This window comes from Melopsittacus undulatus, chromosome 1 (genome assembly GCF_012275295.1).
Source record: "Melopsittacus undulatus isolate bMelUnd1 chromosome 1, bMelUnd1.mat.Z, whole genome shotgun sequence".
Lineage (NCBI taxonomy): Eukaryota > Metazoa > Chordata > Aves > Psittaciformes > Psittaculidae > Melopsittacus > Melopsittacus undulatus.
This window is the reverse complement of record NC_047527.1, coordinates 94615829-94638626: the sequence shown is the minus strand read 5'-3', so window position 1 is coordinate 94638626 and position 22798 is coordinate 94615829. Positions and strand designations below refer to the sequence as shown.

The window sequence follows — 22798 nt, the reverse complement described above, 5'->3', positions numbered from 1 at the left end:
TTTTTGCCCACAGTCAACAGTGGAAGATGTAAGTACCCTGAAGTATATTGTGCAATATGTTGTATGTGTTTGCGAAGTGTTTTGTTTGTGTTTGTTAAATTTTATGAATATTGAGCAAATCTTTTTAGCATAAATGAAAAATATAGTGAATGTTGTTATAAAGCAGCTGTGAGGTTGCGGATTTTTTTTTTACCATATTTCGGTTAGATGCTGATCTGCATCTTGGATTTTTATTTTCAGAGGAATGTTAGAAGGTACTCAGCAGCAGCTAACATTGAGCAACACAAATTCAACCACGGTGAATTCCAACTGAAGAGGAAAGCTGAGCTCTAAGAGACTCTTTGTAAAATGTATTCTGAAATCTGGTGTTTACAGAGATCTCAAACACTGCAGATTGATCCCCACTCCCAGAATCTAGCCTGTGTTGAGTTTAGCTGCTTTGTTTTTCCCAGACTCTGCAAGGTGTTTTGCAAAGTTATTTGACAGGTGGTAGCTCCTCTCTGAAGCAAGGGTCATCCACACTGCTGTTGGTGTAAGAGGCATTGTGGAAAACAACAACAAATTCATTGTAGAATAGAATAGTAAAAATTATGGTAGTTTTGAATGTCTGTGATCCCATGGTGTATTTCCAACTGGTTTTAGCCCTTTGTTGCACCGCAAATTCTTATCTGATTTCTTGTCCCCACCTTGAAGTTCCCTCTGAGTTTCAAGTAATATAATGCTTTCTCCTTCCTCCCCTAAATACTTTGTGTTGCTGCTATATGCTATTGTGTAATAACTCAGAGTATCCTATTACAAATTATAAAATGTTGGCAGCATTTATGAGGAGGATATGGAAGCTGCCCTTGAATAGGTCTTTTAAAACAAGCTGAAAATGTACAAAATTCAAAGATAAAATCGTAATGGGGCCAGACCCTGGATTAATGTACAGTTGCTGACGTAAATGGGAAGGGGGTGATTTACATCACCTGAGAATGTGGTTGGTGAAATTAAAAGAAAATGAAAGGCTTAGGGAGCTAGTGATGCTGGTTTCTTAATGTAAGCACAAACTTTTCACCCAAGACCAGATCACTGTTAATATGTAACTCTGCAGTGCCAGAGGGGTCAGGCTCTTCCAGACACTGCAACACTGTGGTACCTCCTACAAAGGAAATAGGAGCAGAAGCATGAAATCTTTAATTAAATCCTTGCTCAGGTCTTCTGCTTTTGTGGTTTGGCATAATTCCATGTACTTCAAAAGAACGAGATTGATTTACAGTGGCTGGGCACTTGGTCTTTTATTAATGTATATTTCTGTACATTGAAATTATGTGGCTTGCTTTTCATAACCATAAATAATTTAACATTGGTCTGACATAAATTATTCTAAATTCTAAGAGGAAGTAACTTGAAGGTTGTGCCAAAAAACCCCAAACCAAACCAAAAGCAACAAAACCCCCAAAAAACAACAGGACAGTCACATTAATTAGAAAAATGGTATATAGGGTAGAAGGTTTTGTTTGTTGGTTTGTTTGAAATCACAATGTTGTGTAGATCTAGCCAAACTGTTTTTTAAACAGGTGGCTTCAGGCAGGCTGGAGCTGCTTGTGCTGAGTTTTGTCCTTTTGTGCTTGGAGAGCTTGGTATACTATTCTGTAGCCAGAACATACTGTGGGTATCTGTAAGTTCTCTCTCGTGTGTTGTGGAATACTATACTATACTATGTGGCTGTTGCTTGCATGTTTGCATACTTGCCAGCTTCAAAATTAGAGATGTTTTACACAGCTCATTTGCAGTGCCCAGTGCAGGCACTTTGCTCTGTTTGTTGTTTTACTGTATTTTGTTTTGGTTTTTAATTTTCTTATAATTGAGGTATTTATTTCATCTATTCTCTCTCATTTACAGCATCAGTGTTGTCCCTGTGTTCTGGATGAATATAAAGAGTTTATATGTCTTTTTGCCCCCTGAAAGCAGATCAGTTGTAAAATGTACCTTCAGAAGCCAAGCAGTCCCAAAGACACTAGTTACCCATCATCTTCCAGACAAACAATGATAGCCTAAGCATCAGCTTGAGAGCATGTGGACCCCGAGAGTAGTACATTAGTCCTTGCTATTCATGTTGGGTTTGGCAAAGCACTCTTCAATGCTCTGTGCCACTCTGGTTCAGCATCTGCTTAATTTAGTCCAGGCTACTCTGTTTCAAGGTCCTAGAAGCTGAGGTCTGGTCTATGCACTGTGGCAAATACTTGTGGGTGTTTTAATAGTGTCATAGTCACCTTAGTGTTTCTATGCACTGACTTTTGTGGTGTTACATTAACAAATGTAATATTTGACTAATGCATTCTTTTCACCTTTTAAGACAGTTACATTTGATTTAAAAATGCTTAGTAAAACAACACAAAATTATATTTTATTTTGGTTTAGCCCTGCTTAGGTGAAAAAGAACAAATATTGTCTCTGCCCAAGCTGGTCCCATCCTACAGTCACCTGAAGTTTACTTGTTCAAGAACAGGGCTGACTTATTAGACCACAGAAGGCTGCTAGAAAATATTTATGCTCTTTGATAGATTAACCCAAAAGAGGGACTTATCAGAAAGCTGATGCCACAGTAGCTATTACTGGGAGAAATACAATCCTTTGAATAATAAATGAGCACTTAACATGCCAAGTTGCTTGTTTTCTCAGGGGCTGGGTGATTGAACTGCATGCAATAACATGACGCCCTTCTTAGGAGCTTACCTTAGAATAAATGGTTTCATCAGCTTGCAAGAACAGCTAAATAATTGGGCACACATGGGACTATCCTAAAGTGCTCCTTCACACTTAGTGAATGCTTTCTAACTAGTTTCAGTAAAGTGTGGATCATTGGAACCTGAATGTTGCAGACTGGATCAGAGAACTTAGTTTGATGGAGTGTTTGGAGCATGTGAGAGCTTGAGCATAGATATCAAGAGCATAAGTATGGATGAGGAATCAACCTTTAGAAAAAACAATGTGAGGCTTTACTAGTTATATATTGAATACCTTATAGGGGATTAGCCTGGCAATCTAGCAGCTATGCAGAAAGGTGTATGGCCAGCCAAAGTTAAGTCATTCCTGGCTTGGATGCAACCTCTGTTTGGAGTCTAAATGTTAGGACCTGATGCTATGGAAGTAAATCAGTATTGCCTTACGCTTCCATGAAATACTTTTTAGAAAGTTACCTTTTTTTTTCTGTCTTCTGGAACCTTATACTAGGTTGCTTATGTTGGGCAAATAACTTTGATGGATGACAGCACCGATAGAAATGATTTTAGATGTTGCAGCTTAAGATATGTTTTCTTTTTCTTCCTAGAGACTCAATAAATTTTCATCTCTAATTTTGGTGATTTAAATGACATGTTATACTCTGAAAAATGTGCTTTAAATATATCTGCAAGAATGGCTGAGCTCCTAAATTATTTGGCAGTCGCAAAAAAAATTCTTTGCTTCCTCTAATGAGATGTATTATAGCAACCTCTTATTCTCTTGCTCTCTTTCCTGGCCTGTAGTAGTAGGTGTGAATCTTCCACCTGATTCAGAGCACACTGGAGTTAACAGCATGTCTATGAATTGCAATTGCCTTAGGCATTACGACATAGCATATGTACAGTCAGTCTGGTACAAAATTTCTCATTGTATGAGGCCAAGACAAACATGTATCTATGAAATAATTATTAAGGAGTAAATACACTGCCTAATAAATTTCTTGCATAAAGGAAAGGTCTGCAAACATTGTTGGCACAATGTGGCAGTAACTTCTTTCTTGCTGTCTCTCCTCTTGTAGAAGACCCACCTGATTGATCTCAATACAGTGTCTTCTCAAAGTAATACAGGGAATAATGCTGCAAATAGCCTATATTTTATTCCGAGAGCTAAAAATCTTCAGTTCACTTCACTTGTGAGTCATCACCCTTAAATAAGCATAATATTCAGCAACCTTTATAAGTGACTGATAGATTTGGATGAAAAGATCTGTACAAGAGGAAAAGTGCTTATTACATAATAAGTACTTTTATTATTATTACATAATTATTATTATTACATACTAGCAGAGAGACCTATAGATGACATTTATGGTTAAAAAGAGAAGATGGTTTAATTGCTTGGGCCATGGTTATGAGCAGTAAAGACTGAGAAAGCAAAAACAGTGTTTGCGATTGTTGCTTTGGGTCTCTAGGAACAAGAACTGAGAAGTCACCAAAGATGTCCATGCAGTCATGACCTCTCAGTGGAAACCATACCTTGTGCCATGTTGCACTGTGGTATACTATGCTGTGGTTGCTCTCCAATATGTATATAAACCTGCAGTAGTAATTACATATGCTGTGTGTAGAAGGTAAAGCTGGAAGGGAATAAAATGTGTGGTTTAAAAACAGGAGCATCTTTCTGCAGATATGCTGCCCGCCTTGCTGGTGGTGTTTGAGGCAAATTCTTTCCTAATGTGAAGATTGAGTAATTTCTAATTCTTTTTTTTAACTTTCAGGTCAAGCCTGTTACTCACAGTAGAATCACTGTACCAGCACGGTTTCGAAAACCACTCCAGGAGCCCTACACTATTTTGTAAGTAGAATTTTCTTCGAATTGCCATTTCAGGGCCGGGGGTGGTGGCATCTTGAGTAGTTTTGTTTAAAATGCTTCTCTAAATTATTTTACTTTGCTTTATTTCAGCCTGATTGCTAATGGAGACCTCATTAGCCCTGTAGTACGCCTCCTCATTCCCAGGAAAACACTGAATCACTGGGATCATATTCTTGAAATGGTTACAGGAAAAGTTGCCATCAGAAGTGGGGCTGTTCACAGGTATCAGAAGCTGGCTATTTGCAAGATACATTTGATATGTGTAGACATGTTTTTTGCAACTCCATAGGTAGATATATTGGATCATTTCTGCTTCATGGGAAATTCCACTATAAGAAAATTAAAATACATATAGAAGTCACAAAATAGAATATATTGACTCCAAGCAACCTTCAGGTTTCATTTCAACTGCTATTTGAAAATGTAAATAACTCAACTTGTTTCAACTGTTATTTCTTGATTAAATAGTTACCAGGCACTTTATAATACAATAATAATGCAATATATTTAGTATTAATAATTAAGTTACAGGTCAGAATAAAATAAATGAACATGATAAAGTTGGTGAAGAAGTTTGTAATGTGCAATTATCAGTGCTATCCATATTTCCTTTTAATTTTGGTATTTAAATTCATTGGGGAAAAAAAATTCAAGAAAAATGCTATGGGTTCTTTGGTTTTTGAAGACCTGTGCTATGACTAGGATGTGCTTTATACTCAGCCAGCTCAGCCTTATAATAAGAGCCAAAGCCGAAGTTGTAGTTGGGAGTTTGCCAGTTCTAGTATCTCAGCTCGGCTGAGTTGTTGTGTTTTCCCAGGAACAGGAATTGAGCTCTTGGATAGGTAAGTTTCAGTCCCTTAAGGCTCTCTAAATAAGCTTTCTAAAGTAGTGTAAGCTAGTTGCTGAAAGTTTTAGAAGAAAATGATACATGCAGTTTCCATGAGAAACGTTATTGTGTAAATGGGCTGCCAAGGTGTGTAGAGGCAAATTATTGACATTCCAGTGCTGCCCCATGAGGAGCACATTACAGAAATCCATTCCTCAGATGGGAAAGAGCCTTTCATAGAAAATCATTCTTCACAGCTTACACAGTGTCTGAGGCTAAGCTTGCAAAATCTTTCTCAACCCAGTGAAGATAAGGTAGTCTGTCAATTCTGATTGCTTTCCCAGAGCTGATACTGGTGAAGGTCATGCTGTTGACTGTCAGCTCTTGCCTATTTTTTCCTCTCAGCCCTGCATTTCTTTGCTCCTAGTATTTGGCTACATAGCACTTTTACTTGCAGCTAACTAAACTTACACACGTGTTGCAGCTTTCTGGATCTGATTCCCAGCTGGTATAGCTCAGAAGTGAGCAAGGTGACAGCGGTTTACAGCATAACAATTTTTTCTGCTCTTATGTTGTTTAGCAATTTAAAAGCCTTTCACATTTTATTCTCATTACTTGATGTCACTCCTTGGTGAAACCGTACGATGTACATGAAAGCAGAAATCATTCTGTACGTAGCTAGGATGGCTTTTTAGAAGTTCCTTTCAGTGCTCAGATTTAATCCTTTAAAATAAGATAATGTGTATGACATTTTGAATTATTTAATGTTTTCCTCTTTCTGGTTTTCTATTAACTGAGTTTTCATTTTATTTTTCCTAAAAATGCTAGGAATACATATTAAATATGTTGGTAAAGTGATAAATGTTCTTTAATAAGTTACACATTAATTGCTGGGGTTTGCTAAAGTTATGTTAGCATTAGGGGAGTTCCTGTAAGACCACTGATGCTGAGAAGATATAATTTCTCATTAAAGAAGAGTAAGTGGAAGTGCAAGAACCTGCATTATGTATATGGCAGTTTTTCTTTTCCATGTTATTAAAAGACATATAAAGCTGTCAAGTCTTACAGTTTCACATGTAGCTTTTTTAAAAAAAAAACAAATATTGTTCATCTGCATTAGAATAGGGTTGTAAGTAAGAAATTACAAAGTAGCTTTTCTGTTTGTCAGATTGTGCATGGGGTTGAGGTAGAGCAACCTGATGGGCAGGTACCTGGTGCATTGGCAACTGGAAATTTGGGAATATTGGTCCCACAAGTTGTGTCTTTGCTGTCTCCTTTGACAGCCTATATGCTTGCTTTATTTTGGCTGCCACTTTCTAGCGTGGATTCGGGAGGGAAAATGGAAGTCCACTGACATCCCACAGGATGGGTCATCCCACAAGTCCTGAATCATCCCCCAGTGACCAGAAGAAGTGACCACAAGGACACCTTTGTTGTGTAATAGTAGCCAGAGAGAACTCAACTGGTCTGTGAATGGTTGTGGTCAGGTGGGTGGGTAAAAGACTTCAGAACTAAGTGTCACAAAAATTTTGCGATGCTTGTTAAGTCAATAGTTATTTATGTGTTTGAAGTGCCATTTTTTAAAAATGCATTTTTGATTTCACTTTCATCTTCAGTGGCTGATTATGTTTGATTCAGTTATCATGATTATTATTTACAGGGTGAAAAATACACTAGAAATTGCCAGATAATCTATAGCATTTTTGGGAATTATATTAAACAAACAACTTTGGTGCATTAGATATAATATTAAAATGCAAGCAAAGTAGAAGATTGAGAAAAAACCTCCACAGTCATGTTTGTATGAACCCCTATATACCTGCAGCACCATACAAATATGTAAAACAGTTCATAAACTCTGGTACATTGATTTGCTGTTTTAACCTGAGTTCCTCAAAGCAAAAGTAACCTAACAAAACACAGATTAATTCAGAAATAAGCTGATTGCTGAATTTAGACTGATTGTTTTATTTTCATTTTTGTGTGTAACTAATGTTGTAAAACATAAATTGTTCTTTGAATTGCTGGCATGTCTGTGAAACATTTGCACTAAAAAGTAAATGTAAGTAATACAAACAGGGTGCTTCAGAGTTGGCATACTTCTTCACAAGGAAGCAGCAATGTGATAAAGAATTTTAAAAGCCACAATTTCACTTTTAAGAACTTTTAGTCTTTGCACTTAGAAATCCAAGGTACTTTCATATGGCAGGAGGCACCTAGAAAAGCAAGGTACTTTAATGAGGGGATCTTAAGAAAAACATGGACGCACTGCGAGCACATCAAAGAGTCACAGAGATCATAGAATGAGAAAATTGGTTAGGGTGGAAAAGACCTGTAAGATCACAAATTTCAACCTTTGACCAAACAATGCCAAGGTCACCACTGAACCATGTCCTTAAGCACAAAATCTATGTCTCTTAAAAACTTCAGGGATGGTGACTCACTACTCCCCTGGGCAGACTGTTCCAGTAATTGACAACCCTTTTGGTGAAGAATTTTTTCCTAATATCCTATCTAACCTGCCTCTGGCACAACCTGGGGCCATTTTCTCTTGTTCTGTTTCTTGTTACTTGAGAGAAGAGACTGATCCCTACCTCACTACAACCTCCTTTCAGGTACTTGTGGAGAGTGATAAGGTCTCCTTTGAGCCTCCTCTTCTCCAGACTGAACAACCCCAGTTCCCTCAGCCACTCTTCAAAAGACCTGTGCTCTGGACCCTTCACCAGCTTCCCAACTCCAGCACCTCAATATCTTTCTTGTAATGAGCGGCCCAGAACTGAACACAGGATTTGAGGTGCAGTCTCACCAGTGCTGAGTATGGGGGACAATCACTTCCCTGACCCTCCTGCCACACTATTTCTGATACAGGCCAGGATGCCTGGGCACAAGCTGGCCCATATTCAGCGACCATCAGTCAGCACCCCCAGACCCTTTTCTACCAAGCAGCTTTTCAGTCACTCTTCCCCAAGCCTGGAGTGTTGCATGGAGTTGTTGTGGCCCAGTTGCAGTACCTAGTACTTTGCCTTGTTGAACCTCATACCACTGGCCTTGGCCCATTGATCCATCTTGTCCAGATCCCTCTGTGCAGCCTTCTCACCCTCAAGCAGATCAACACTCCCACCCAACTTGGTGTCACCTGCAAACTTCCTGAGGGTGCACTAGATCCCTTTGTCCAGATCACTGATAAAGACATTAGACAGAACTGGCCCCAGTACTGACTCCTGGGGAACACCACTTGTGACTGGTCACCAACTGGGTTTAAACCCATTCACCACAACTTTTTGGGTCTGGTCATTCAGGTGTTTCTTACACAATAAATAGTACACCTGTCCAAACCATGAACAGACAGTTTCTCCAGGAGAGTGCTTTGGGAATGTGTCCACATCCTTTCTTCTGTCCTCTAAGTGGGTCGCCCTGTCATAGATGGAGATCAGGCTAGTCAAGCAAGACTTGCTTTTAATAAACCCATGCTGACTGGGCCTGATCACCTGGTTGTCCTGTACCTGCTGTGGTAGGTGGACAGGTTCTGAGTTTGCAGTAAGTGGCCATGAATGACTAGAGTGCAGATAGGAGATGGAACTTGGTATGAGAGGGGTGAGGAACTCATGGAATAGATCCGTTTCAAGGTGTCAGGAGAAAGACATTAAAGACCTTCTAACTATAAAGTAATTTATTTTATTTTAGAAATTATGAGAGTATTTCATCTTTCATAGCACTTCATATTTCCTTAGTTTTATATAAATGGTGATTTAGGTCATTATTTTGCTCTGTCTTTCCTTGTCTTGTTTATATTATGACTGAGCATTGCATGGCATCTACCATACTTTATTTGGTTTCATATCTGGAAATTCAACATGATTTAGTGCATTTAGATTAATGTAGCTTTCAACTCTCTTAATGCACCTAACAAGGTTTATTATGTTACACATTTTCATATTTTTCAGACTTTACACTATAGATGGAAAACTTGTTCAGAATGGGTCAGACTTGGAGAATGGACAAATTTATGTTGCAGCAGGTAAAGAAAAGTTTAAGAAGCTGCCGTATGGTGATCTGCTGTTTCGCAAATCTATAATGAGAAGGCCACAGGGGTAAGTTCTATAGGTGTGTGGATTAATTCTCACATGCCTGTGTGTGTGTCAATATGTTTACAAAGTACCATCAGTAAAGTACAAAATCATGATGAGGAATGGATGGAGGGATAGATGGATGGGTTGGTTGGGATGTAAAACTTTATTGACTGCTTCTGAGAAAGCTGAGAAGATGAAAATGAAAGAGAAAATGGAAATTCAGAAGACTATTTCACCTTATAAACATGCTGTTGAACATGTATCACAAAACTAATGTCAGAGAAAGTATTTTTGTGACTTTTCTTAGTTTTGGGTTTTTTTCTTGTTTGTTTTGTTTTTGTTTTTTGTTTTTTTTTTCTAGTGAGCAACTATAGACAATGTAAATAACTTGAAAGTGTTTTGGGAAACAGCATTTGCAACAAACAGATTTAAGGACATCGGAAAGCTATGTTGATCAACTGATGTAAACCAATTACTTTTTTAATTGCTGGAACTTTTCATTATAATAATTGTAGAGAACTTTCACCTAGTAATTCACTGAATGCTGCTCTGCAAATTTTCCATATAGAAAGTATGCATTATGGGGAAATGTATTTGTTAGTAAAAATATACAATGAATAAAACTATTAACTCTGTTGCCATAGCTGATTTGGCGTTATCTGACTGATACATAATGTCTCTGGTAGTGACAGCATACCAATTCTAAGATACGGCTTATTTCTGCAGTTCTAAAGCCTCTGCACTACCTCCAGTTGTGGGATCTCGGAAGTCTAAAGGCAGTGTAAGTATCAAGTGCCATAATAGAATGTATTTCTAATTTTGCTTAATTCCAATAGATGGAAAATCCCTGTCCTTTGGGTTTTAATTAAATCTGAAGTGAAAAAATCCACAGCCACCTGGTGGTATGCTTATGAAAGCTTGATGAATCTGTAGCTATTTGCAGTGTCAATTAGACAGGAGAAATCTGAGAAAATATTATTGCAGTAATGGCTGCTTTATTTGTCATAGAACCTTCCATAGCAAAGTTCAGCTGCTGCTTTGAGGTCTTTCCCATAAACCTTGGCAGCTATCTGTGTGTGTTTATTTATTTATTAATTTAAACTAAATACCTAGAGGAAAAACACAGAACCTTTTAAAAAACATCTTGAAGAAAATGGTGTTTCTCCATGCTGATTCTGAATAAGGCTCTAAACCAGTTTCCTATCTGATGTATTTTGTCCTAGCTAACCATTAAATACAGAGCTTGAGCCTCCACTGTTTTGTAACCTGTATAGCTACTTATATGTGTACAAATGAGTCCACTGTGGATTTAAAACAGTGCCAAATCAGAATATAAGTATCTGTTTGCACAGATTCTGTGCAAGTGCTGTTTACTATACAAGTACAAGACAGTGGAGGGTCAGATTCTAATGTAGTAGTTGATCATGACCATTCACTGTTTACAAAACAAAAAACTGTGGAGCCACTGAACAAAATAAGCAATAAAATATACTGTTCCATTCTGTTGAAATTCAAAGATAAAACCTTAGTAAAGAACATAGTTTCAAGTTCTGTGTGGTTTTAAGATGTGAGCTTTGCAGTTCTAGCATTTGTTAGCTTTAACTTCTTGCCTCTTCTATTATTATTTTATAGCATGGACAGAAAATTATTTGATATTCACTTTCATTCACTGGGATTGTAATACACACTAATAACAAGTGTCAAAACATAAGGAGGCAGGAATACCTACTGCTGCTCTTAAATATGTAATGCAACACTTGAAATGGTATAAATCATACAATTGTTTACTTCAGTTTGATATCTATGCTTTCTTACTATTATTGCTTGGGAGTAACAGTCTCCAGTTTGAATTAGAAGAGACTAAAATATTGCTATCCCGTTATTTCTCTTGATAGGGAAGGGATAAGTGGTAGATTTGATGATATTGGTAGATTAGATGATAAAAAGTAAGCAATTATTTAAGTAAGATATTTTAAAAGGAACCAATTTCTACTCATTATATGAAAACTAGCAGAATCACATGAAAATGTAGTAATATATGCAGGATATTTCAAAGATATGCAGAATTTTGTTCAAGACTCATTTTTCTGAAAGATTTCAATTTTATATAGTATTACCTTTTAAATTAAGCAGTGAGGCGAAATGATTTGTGTATGACCATCACAGAATGAAAGGTCTTTCTGGTGGACAAGTTCTAAAATGACATAAATTGGTCATGCAGCTACACTAAGCAAAATAGTGAAGTGTAATATACTTGTCTTCTGTGATTCAGCTAAGCCACTGATAGGTGAACAGTTCCAGTGTTTTGGCAGTACTGGATCAGGAAGAAACTGGGTGCACTTTTAAACTGGCAAAAGTAGGAGGCAATGGTGAGGGTGTTCGGTTGATAAAGTCTTTGTAAAGCCTGTAATGATGTAAACAGAACCTATACAGTTCAGATTTTTATGATGTTGATTGTGAACAGATTTACACTGAAGAAAAATGTGCACAGATAGTAAAATCTCTGGCTAATACATGCAGGATCATACACACATCAAAGTAGTAAAAGTACAGACCAGGTTTCTGGTTCTGTTTCTAGATACACCACAGAGTAAGCAGAGGAACTGGCTAATGTCTTCAGAGGTGATGCAGAGGTGATGTGTGGCCAAACCCCTTTCTTAGTGTCCATTTGGCAGTCAGTGTTACTGCCATACGAAGACTGTCATCCTCTTTGATCTGCTTTTGACACCTGGATTAATGCCCATGCCTCACTTAGATACGCAGTGAATCCTTACAAGTTGTATTTGTTACATCTTGTGACTTTCCACACATGCATAGATGAGATATAGCTGTGTATCACATGCATGCGTGTAGATTCCCCTAGCTTTCTATTCATCAAATGAAACATTATTTCCCTATAACAAATGTATTGTTTTCTTCTGGGCATTGTTGAGGAACATTTAATCAGTTAGATCATATAGTAAGTTGATGAGATAGTTACAGTTTTCTGGAGAGCTTAAGTTATCACTTAACTGTACTGATTTAAAATTAATATGCTTCTTTAATACTTGACACCAATCCTTAGTATTTAAAAGTTGAAATAAAATTGAAACTAAAAAAATAAATGTTGCCATTTGCATCGATGATAATTATGTACACTTCTTTTCAGGGAAGTGATCGACAATCTAAATCTACCACTGGATCCAGTGACCCAGGAGAAAACAGTTCCTCACCTCAGTTTCCCAAAAGGAAAGATAAAAGAAGCCATAATTCAGAGGATTCTTTGTCCGGACGGCACTTTTCTAACAACTCTACTAAAGTAGAACAGACAGTAACAGCTTCCACAGGAGTCCTTCAAGATAATGGTCAGTACTGAGATAAACACTATTGTACACAGTGGCTTTTGCTCTTCAGTTAAAATTCAGTGAAACAGTGAAATAATATGCTTGTATAGTTCTTGAATTGCCTGTTTACTCTGGCTAACTGAATTTACAAAGGTTCTTTCTGCTTAGGAAATGTACCTATGCATAACTGCTACTTTCCTGGCTTTGCGTACCACAGGAGGCTGTATATAATTTTTAGTATACCTTGGAAATAAAACTAATACAATCTTATCTTCATGTTTTTGATAAAAACATAATAGAAAACACATTTTGACCATTTACCCACGGTACTGCTCTACAAAAAATGTAAAGAAAAGGAGTTGGTCTGCTCAAAGAAAAAAATGTCTTGTATTTCACCATTACCATTAAGCACTAAAATGCACCTGTAACATTGTTAGTGGTATTAACATCACTTGATTACTTTAAAATTAAGCGCTTCAATGTACTTAGTATACATTTCCCTAGGATGCAGTGATGCCTTTCAGAGATATAGGAAATGTTGAGATTTATAGCTACAGTTGTTTAAGTTTCTCTTTGAGAATATCTGGAGACAGCATATCTAAAATAATATTTTGAAATTACTAGTGTGATAGCAGTTTTTACAGCTGGAACTATTCTTGAGCAATATACTAATTGTAGGGTATGTGTAACTCGGATAATATAACTTCTCTAGGCTTTATACATGCAGACAGATTCTTTATTTTATTTGTTTTCTATTGAATCTTACAAGTGTAAAAGAGGAGTTAACATACTGTGCCATGTTTGGTAACCAAAGTCTGTTTCTGTATGTTCCTTTTTATTGTTCTTTCCCATGTAAATGAGCAGCAGGCTCCTCTCTGGAAACGCAAAGCAGTATGAAATAAACATCTCCATGTGGGATGGGAAGGATTCTTAAATTGCTCCTCTTTTTTTTTTGCCCTTATTTTTCTGCCTGTGAGAGACAGCAGGACTTTCAGGCAAAATTTGAGGAAAGAGGACAACTCTCAACAAATCAAAACAAAGGTCTTTTCACTCAAGTCAGACCCTATGTGGGAGCTCCACTGTAGTCAGAACTTACATAACTTGTGGTGAAGTAGTTCAAAGAAAATGTACTATATAGACCCCACAGAGACATCTACACAGTTGTTGTCTTCCAAGCATTTATTCTGGTCACACATGAAGATACAGTGACCTGAAGCACAGGCCAGGCAGGCTGTAGGAGCTGTGAGCTGTTAGTGTGGAGTGCTACAACTTCGAATATCCTCCTGCCCAACCAACTCTCTCTGCCAAAGACTGCTCCTGACAGAAAGCCAGTTTGGACCATAAAAATAGAGGGTTGCAGAGGTCAGCATTACACCTTATTTCTGTTCTTTATTATTTGAAGGGACTGAACTGCTTTGTGATTTGTAATGATGTTAAATATGACAAAGATGTTATTTTGTGACTTGATAGTCTGTTTTGCTTTTTTTTTATTCCTCATTAGCTGAATATTTTTCACCTGTGGGACTATTTGTTGAGTTAAATATAGTACAGGAGCTTGATTAAGTACTTCCACCAAATTATCTATCTGCAGGTGGGAAGTGGAAGTTGTTAGCTGGTTGATGTACATTTTGAAACAGAGGTAGGTGGTAGTCTCCTTCAAAAGCTGTCCCTAGAGAGCCTCATCAGTCAGATCAGTTTTAAGAGCCCCCTGACTACAACTCTGTCAGTGGGGGATGTGAGAAACAGGAAGATGTATTGAAGTAAACAAAGCCCGAAACACTCTGCCCTCATCAGCATTGTTTTTTGGTGCATCACAGGAGAGTCACCTCAGTTTTGACCTGTGCAGCCCCTTCTCTACCAGAAAAAAGAAGTTCACAGTGGGCAAGTCTCACTACCATGCTTCCTTGCTAATGAAAGAAACAAATTAGTTTGCCTCTTTCAAGCAGACCAGCTTGTGGCTGACTTTTCTGCTTGCTTCTTTTGACATACTAAGCTGACCTTTATCCTACCAGTGAAGAAAAAAAGAAATGTTAGAGATCTGCAAACACTGAAAATATTTTCATACTCAGATGACCTAACATATCTCTATCCTACAGTTTGTTGTTCATGGCTCAGTTGGCTGCTTGGGTTTAACCTGCCTGCCCATCTCATGCCTTTCAGTACATCTGAATGTATTTACCACCTTCTTGAAAGAAGAATCATTTTAGAGTGAGGAGCCTTATTCTGAGATGGAGAGCAAGAAGCCAACTCCAGTTATACAGTGATAATGATTGTTTTCAATTATTGTTTGGGTTAGTATAGCTCCACTGTCTGCTCTGAAGGCTCCTTGCAATTCCTCAGTTGGCTTTGCAGATTTATTCAAAAAAACTCCTTCAAATTCAAAAGCTTTGGATTGGGGAAAGGAAGCACTTATCACCATCTTATATCTTTTTTATGTATTTTATTTAATATTTTCCTGAGGGACAGTGAGAAAGACCCTTGGCATTTTATTTGGCTGCATTTGGCTGTCACTGATGAGGGATTAATATATTTTAGTCGGAAACCAATAAACCACACAGTGAGTTTATACATGCACATTTTTGAGTGTACGGAAATAGCTATAAAGAAAATATTCATAGTAGCAAAAAATGCATCCCATATTCTTTGCTATCCTTTTCCCTGCCAATTTAGCAATTATGTAGAATCTTCTCTCTTTTAAGTGCCAGATTGTTTGAAAGTGATTGTTTCCTGGGATTTAACATCTGAAGAATTATGCTCATACTGTATTTAAAGCTTAACCTAATCTTCCAATAGTGTTTAGTTGGGCTGTGTATTTACTTTGAATTTTTCCTTTTAACACACTAAGAATTTCACCAGCATGCCATTCATATTAAAACTGATCCATGTCATAATCCTCTCAGATCAAGATGATTAAAGAGTTTCTTAGTGCTGAAAACTCTTTGTGCAAGACTTAAATTCACCACTGCTAGAGCAAATCCAGTAGACTGTGAGCTGGTGGTTTGGTTTTTGTAACTTATAAAGTATGCTATTAATGTTATGATTGCACTCTCATTGCACTAGTAGAACCTAATTAATGTTGAATATATTATATGTAACAGTAATTGCAATGAGAAATGTGAGGTTTAGAGCTTAGACTAGTGCAGCTGGATCAGCGTAATTAGGGCTTATGAAAGTGACACCAAAGGCACATTTAATTATCAGCGTCTTGGTTTAAAGTTTTGAAAAATACAAACCCCAAACCTAATTATTTTTTTCATTTGCACCACATTCTGTAAAGGGTATACTGTAGGAAGTTGAACAGGAAAGCAAATTCAGACATGTAGCAGAAAATTCTTGTAAGGAAGTACCCTCACTTTAAAGCCTGTTCCATTCAAGTATGCTAGTTTAATTGTGGTCTCACAGCTTGCAAAATCACCCCCTACTCCCCTCTAAAGTATAAAACAAGTTCTAAAGATAATAGAATGTGATGTTTGAGTTCTCACTAAGATTTGGAAAAGTACTATACTGGCCAAGGGCTAATCTACTCCACAGTTTTTCAGATCTAGTTTTGAGTATTAAAAGGTCTTAAAAGTCAGCAATCATTTCAGTTTGGTGGTTTCACTATTGGCTAAAAAAGGAAGAAAAAGGCCAACCCTTAATTAAAGGAGAAGCTACACAGACCATCAGGTATGGGAGCCACTCCTGCTATCATGCTCTGAATTGCTTTCAGTAAAATTAGAAACTTGCCAGAGTGTAAACCTGGACAACTGAATATTGGCTGTGCATTGTGAACATTGTTTGTGCTTTCCTGCTGACAACTTTTAAGATTAAAAAACCTCTATTTAAAACATAGACACATAGACCATATCACTGCTGTGTTGTCAAAGCAGGCAAAAACTGCAAAGACAGATCATCTTGTTTCTTATTTGCTGAGTTTTTTCCGTATCTGTAAGTTTATCCCTCACATAAGAGATAAAATCGCAATCTGTAGCAAGAAATGAGAACCCTTGTTGCTGTTAGTGTGTATTGTAACAGTGCTTGAGCATGGTAGTCACAATATACTAATGCCAGTGGGGAACTAAGGTGATGGTAAACCTTGCAGCCTCTTTCTCTCAGCACATGGTGAGTTTATGTTTGCCTTAGTAGAATTAATACATTGCAAAGCATAAAGTGGGCAAAATGAGCAAATAGTAATTGGCATCAGGAAAGCCATGTTGCTTAATTTGTTGCAGAATGGAGTGTAGGTGTACTGATGCTCAGTTTGGAATGACTGTACCAGGACAGGCATTTCAGGGCGTTTGCATTTTCTCTGAGAATTTGGCCCTTAGGACCCAGCTGTACCCATAAGAAGGCTGAGTTTTGGAACAGTCATGGAATTAAAAAAGATGTGGCTGAATGGAAGCTGCTTTATTAATTTCAAAATGCAAATGGTCTTAATGATCTGTAATTTAAGTAAATGAATAAATTAGATGCTTAGAAACACGGAGAATAAATGATGTGAATGACCAAAGTAGGGAGAAGGAAGAAAAAAACCTTGAATTGTGACATGCTTAATTTTTGTACCTGTTTATATATAAGGATGAGTGAGCTATTGCAGCTGACTAAGACAAATTTTCTTTTGCTCTAGTGTTATGACATTTCCTACCAGTAAAGGAGACAAGATGAAGCTCTAGAAACACCTTTTGCAGTTTCTGTTGAGGTAGTCACATGTCACCAATCTATAATTGTATGAAATCTTAGAAATTCAGTATTTTCTAGAAGAGGAACTAATTGCTTAGAACCTTGAGGCTGCAATAGTAGGTGAAAAAAAACCATGTTTTTTAATATTCACAAGTTTCATATGTATGTTGCTACCAGTTTCTTTTTAATTCCATTACTTTTTGATGACAGAAGTCATAGGCATGCAAACACATGCAAACCTACCACCAAGGTAGTGGATTTTTGTTGGAAATGGGTCTTGTACAACAGTGGCACTTTAAAATAAGAAAAATAAATAAAAAAGAAAAACCCAGAAAATTATGCTGGGTACAGGCATAAGCACACCTGTCCTCCCTATTCCTCACAGCAATCTAGTCAATTTAATGAGCCACAAATTTTTTACATTTTGTTTTTAATTTGACTTAACATTTTTATGAAGCAGTCTCTGTGGTAAGTCACATTAATTTTTTTTTATAGTCAGATTAACTTCCTTTCTTTCATACAGAGCTTGCAGTTAGTAAATGCCTCTGGTTTCCATAAAATATTCAGAGCAGGCTATTATTACAATGATTTTTTTTATCCTTCCTAGTAAACTTCAATCAGCTTAAAATTTTGAATGCATTAATAACTGCATAATGTTGTAATTTGTGCTGCAATAAATGTTTTACAGATAATGCTGGTTAGGAAAGGAGCTTATATAAGAGCCAGTAATTGCTATGCTCAATTATTTTAAATATATAGATTTCTTATGAGCTGGTTCAGTGTGTAACTCAATTACTATTTAATAAAGTCATATAACTTATCAGTATTCCAGCTGCAATACTGAATAGCATCAGACAGAAAATGATCTTAGCACTTTAGACAAAGTTTGCTTGGTTATACATGCATCAATTCATTGCTTTTTCTGTACATATCGAGTGACTGCACAATATACTGGACATCTGTGTATTGAGACAACCAGTAACATGTGTCAGGTGAAGTGTTATTAGTCAAAATGTTTTGGGTGCTTATAAATGTGCTTTTACTGGTAATTAACCTGTTCTGTTCTATACCTGTTGGGAGATTAGCCAGAAGTATCAAATATGTAGAAAATTCCTCTGAATGGTCAGTGGACTCTCACACAAAGGAATTCTCAGGACCTGCAAATCTATCATAGCTGGCATGTGTGAGGGGACAGGACAGAGCAGGTAACTCTGAGGATCCTTGGCTATTGAGAACCATTATGCAAGAAGCACAGTTTACAGCAGTCTTAACATTGTCTTAAATTGTATTGGTTTTATTTGGCCTTTTGCACCAAAATCACAGAGGTGAAGTACTATAGAAACACAGAACCACCTTGTCTTATCTTTGGTGAAACCAGCTGAGGATCCAGTTGCTTACTTTATGAAATAGACCTTGGCCGCGTACAAAGCCAGAAACCCCACACCCTATTTATCAGACACCATCCTTTCTAATGCAAGTGTGTCCATGCTGCCTTTCTCCTGAGCACAACCTCTGGACTGGACCTTCAAAGAGCTGAGCCTTCTAAGAACATCCTTCCTCATGTAATGTCACCGCCTTTTTCAGATTAAACTGTTCAAGAGATCTTTGTTACTATTTGTGTGGTTCCATTGCTGCTAGCTGTAGAGGTTTGCCATAAAGTAGATGCTAGTGTTTCAACAGCTGTTATCATTCCACTTTGCTTAGGGCAGATTGAGTTGTTTCCCTGCTTTTTTGAGACACAGCTATCTCTCTTCAGTACAGTGTATCAGGCTCCATGTGTTCCTTTTCCTGGTAATCTTCACAAGGCTTTGGGGAATTCAAAGCTTGAAGCAGTCTGTGTCCTCTTGAGATTCATCAGTCTTTCTCTCTGTGGGATTACAGAGCTGGAGAAGAGGTGATATAGAGCATAACTCTTGAATAAGCTCCATAAGAAAGCACTTGTGATTGCAGTTTTTATTTTTCCCTTCAGCCTGAAACCAAAAAATGCTGTAAGAATTCTTTCCCCAAACTGTAGGACCACTAACTGGAGTCTTAATAAATATTGTTTTTGTAGGAAATAAATAAGGAATCGAGAAAAATACTTGTCTGATAACAGTGTACACTTTTTCATGGTTGCTTTTTGCTACACTTCTGTCACTAATGAGTATGTGTGGGAGCATCTGAACATAGAAATTCCATTGCAGATAGGTACTAGTAAAATGACATTACTTTAATAGGGCTTTCATGAAGGAAGATTCCTTTAAGAAGCTTAAATTCTGAAGCTTAAATGCTGAAAGCTGTTTTTGCCATAAAATGGAGTAAGGTCAAAGGACCTGCACAGGAGATTCAAGTTTTGGAAAAAAAATGGCAAGATGGATGTTGCCAGATCCCCACAGATGTGATCAACAAGATAACAGCACTGTCTCCACGAATGCCTTGGTACCACTGGGGCGATGCCGTGACTCGAATTCGAACCGAGGTTTCTGCGGCCACAACGCAGAGTACTAACCACTATACGATCACAGCACGCTACTGAGGCTCTATGCATCTTCGGCATAGACTACCTCAGGAGAGGGTACTTCAAAGACCCGAAAGAGTACCGATGGGCTTTTGGTACTGCTGCTTTGGAGACTGAGGAAATTGAGCAGCTCTCCACCTTGCCTGGTCTCTCAGAGGATCCTTCTGTTGTGGGGTTGCTGAAGGTCAAAGAGCAACAAGGGCCAATCACAACCACAACAGTGCACCAGCAGCAATATTGCACCGAGACTCCCTGATTCCCATCCATAAGCTGATCCGTAGACTGGAGAGTCAGGGAGTGATCAGCAGGACCCACTCACCCTTTAATAGCCCCATATGGACTGTGTGAAAGTCTAATGGAGAGTGGAGACTAACAGTAGACTGTCGTGGCCTGAATGAAGTCACACTACCCTTGAGTGCTGCCGTACCGGACATGCTAGAATTTCAGTATGAACTGGAGTCAAAGACAGCCAAGTGGTATGCCACGGCTGACACTGCCAGTGCACTTTTCTCAGTTCCTTTGGCAGCAGAGTGCAGGCCACAGTTCACTTTTACTTGGAAGGGTGTCCAGTACACTTGGAACCGACTGCCCCAGGGGTGGAAACACAGCCCTACTGTCTGCCATGGACTGATCCAGACTGCACTAGAACAGGGGCAAGCTCCAGAACAGCTGCAATACATTGATGACATTATTGTGTGGGTGATACAGCGGAAGAAGTCTTTGAGAAAGGAAGAAAAATAATCCAAATCCTGCTGAAAGCTGGGGTACCTGCTGGCTTGCTCTTCCTTCACCTCTCATTCTTTCAAGCTTCTAGTCTTCCACTGCACATAACCTATTTTTCTGCTTTCCTGCCAGTGTGCTAGACACCATTTCTTCCCTTAGTTTCCATTTGTGTTCCTCATTTTTCTGTTTACTCTTGTACAGTTTCTCATTCCACACATTCCTTTTAACATTGCTGTGCATCATCTCCCTCTGTGTCCATATCTTCCAGTCTCTGGATATCATCTATCTCCAGTTGGCTGCTCCTCTTGAATGCCTTTTCCCTCTTGTAATCTGTTTTTGCTCTTTTGCAGGTTCTTTCTCCTTCTTGACTGAATGACTGAACAAGACCCTGCTTTAAAATAATTAGAAATAAGGGGAGATCTTTGTTTTGGTTACCTAACTTCTTTCTGTATAGAGTATAAAAAATAGTGGGTTTTAGCATAAGACAGTCTGTTTTCGTACAGGGACTGGCAAAACCTGAAAAATTCCAGTCTCTTCTGGTTGTCTGGGCAGTATGGAAAAATATCCTCACAGATCAAGAAACTTTCAATAATATTGTACTTGGCCTGTTGACAGAAGTGGCACTTACTGTGGCATGGAGAACTAAAAAAACCTAACTGAAATAAATCCTCTGATTTACACTTGTCTGCAAAGCTATAGGGAGACATTTTGGAGCTCAAAGTGCCCTTGAGTTATTTACTGCCATTGCATTCTACCCAGCTTGGAGCAGATGCATAGACTGTGCCACACCTTGACTCTAAGGATTAGACCTATCTTCCTTTCTTACCCCATTTTAGAACTTTTCTGACACATCCCTGGTTGTGACAAATTCCCAGTTCAAGGCAAAGAAAGTCAGAAGTAGCTTTTTGTATGAGGAGTATATGTAAGCTAAAATATTTTATGAACCATTTGGAGTAGGCATAAATGTTCACTCTAATGGAAATGCTGGGAATTCTCTTTTCAGTAAGGTACGCTACTTATTCTAACTTCAGCAAAGATTGCAATATAAGCCCTCAACAATATAGAAGGAAGACTTGCAATTTTTTTTTCATGTAATTTATAGTGTTTTCTAAAATGCCTTCTTGTTTTCTCCTCTCTTAGAGATGTGTGTAGAAACTCTCTCATGATTCACAGAGATGTGAAATATTACATCAATAAGATTTTTTTTGTCCCTTTTTTCTTTCTCTAAATCAAAAAACGCTTCTGATATACTACCTATAAAATATGAGGCAAAATTACCCAATCTAACACATTTGCTTGGGAGGTGCTGAGTAACTCATAGCACTGGTAATAATGGCTAATGTGGTCTACGAACTCCTGCTGAGAACAGAATCACATAAACAAGTAATATATAGGCTTTTTACTCAGCTCTCCTGCTCCAGATGTTTGTAAATTCACACACAAAAAGTCTAAATACTTCTGGTTTGAGTAGTAACATTAGTAATGTTTATATGATAAGCTATTTTCTTAATGCTCCATTTTATCGAGTTATTTTTTTTCATAAAGTATTTATAGAATCATAGAACAGTCAGGGTTAGAAAGGGCCTTAAGATCATCTAGTTCCAACCCCCCCTGCCATGGGCAGGGAAACCTCCCATTAAACCATGTCACCCAAGGCTCTGTCCAACCTGGCCTTGAACACCGCCAGGGATGGAGCGTTCACAACTTCCTTGGGCAACCCATTCCAGTGCCTCACCACCCTCACAGTAAAGAACTTCCTCCTTATATCTAACCAAAACTTCACCTGTTTAAGTTTTAACCTGTTACCCTTTGTCCTACCACTACAGTCCCTAATGAATAGTCCCTCCCCAGCATCCTTATAGGCCTCCTTTAGGTACTGGAAGGCTGCTATGAGGTCTCCATGTAGCCTTCTCCAGGCTGAACAGCCCCGACTTTCTCAGCCTGTCTTCATATGGGAGGTGCTTCAGTCCCCTGATCATCCTCGTGGCCTCCTCTGGACTTGTTCCAATAGTTGCATGTCCTTTTTATGTTGAGGACACCAGGACTGCACACAATACTCCAAGTGAGGTCTCATGAGAGCAGAGTAGAGGGCCAGGATTACACTTCTTTTGATGCAGCCCAG

At 38.0% G+C, this 22798-nt stretch overlaps 1 protein-coding gene and 1 non-coding gene across 2 annotated transcripts in view; one reads left to right on the top strand and one right to left on the bottom strand.

Moving 5' to 3' along the window:
- Positions 1-22798, top strand: part of DCDC2 (doublecortin domain containing 2) — a 53567-nt gene that overhangs the window by 14576 nt on the left and 16193 nt on the right. The window contains exons 4-9 of the mRNA XM_031049718.1: positions 14-28; positions 4484-4560; positions 4669-4800; positions 9349-9495; positions 10201-10255; positions 12623-12818. Of these exons, the coding sequence (XP_030905578.1) occupies positions 14-28; positions 4484-4560; positions 4669-4800; positions 9349-9495; positions 10201-10255; positions 12623-12818 (622 nt within the window). The remainder of the gene's footprint in view (positions 1-13; positions 29-4483; positions 4561-4668; positions 4801-9348; positions 9496-10200; positions 10256-12622; positions 12819-22798) is intronic.
- Positions 19890-19961, bottom strand: TRNAH-GUG (transfer RNA histidin (anticodon GUG)). Its single transcript has one exon. It is a non-coding gene; the product is annotated as a tRNA-His (tRNA).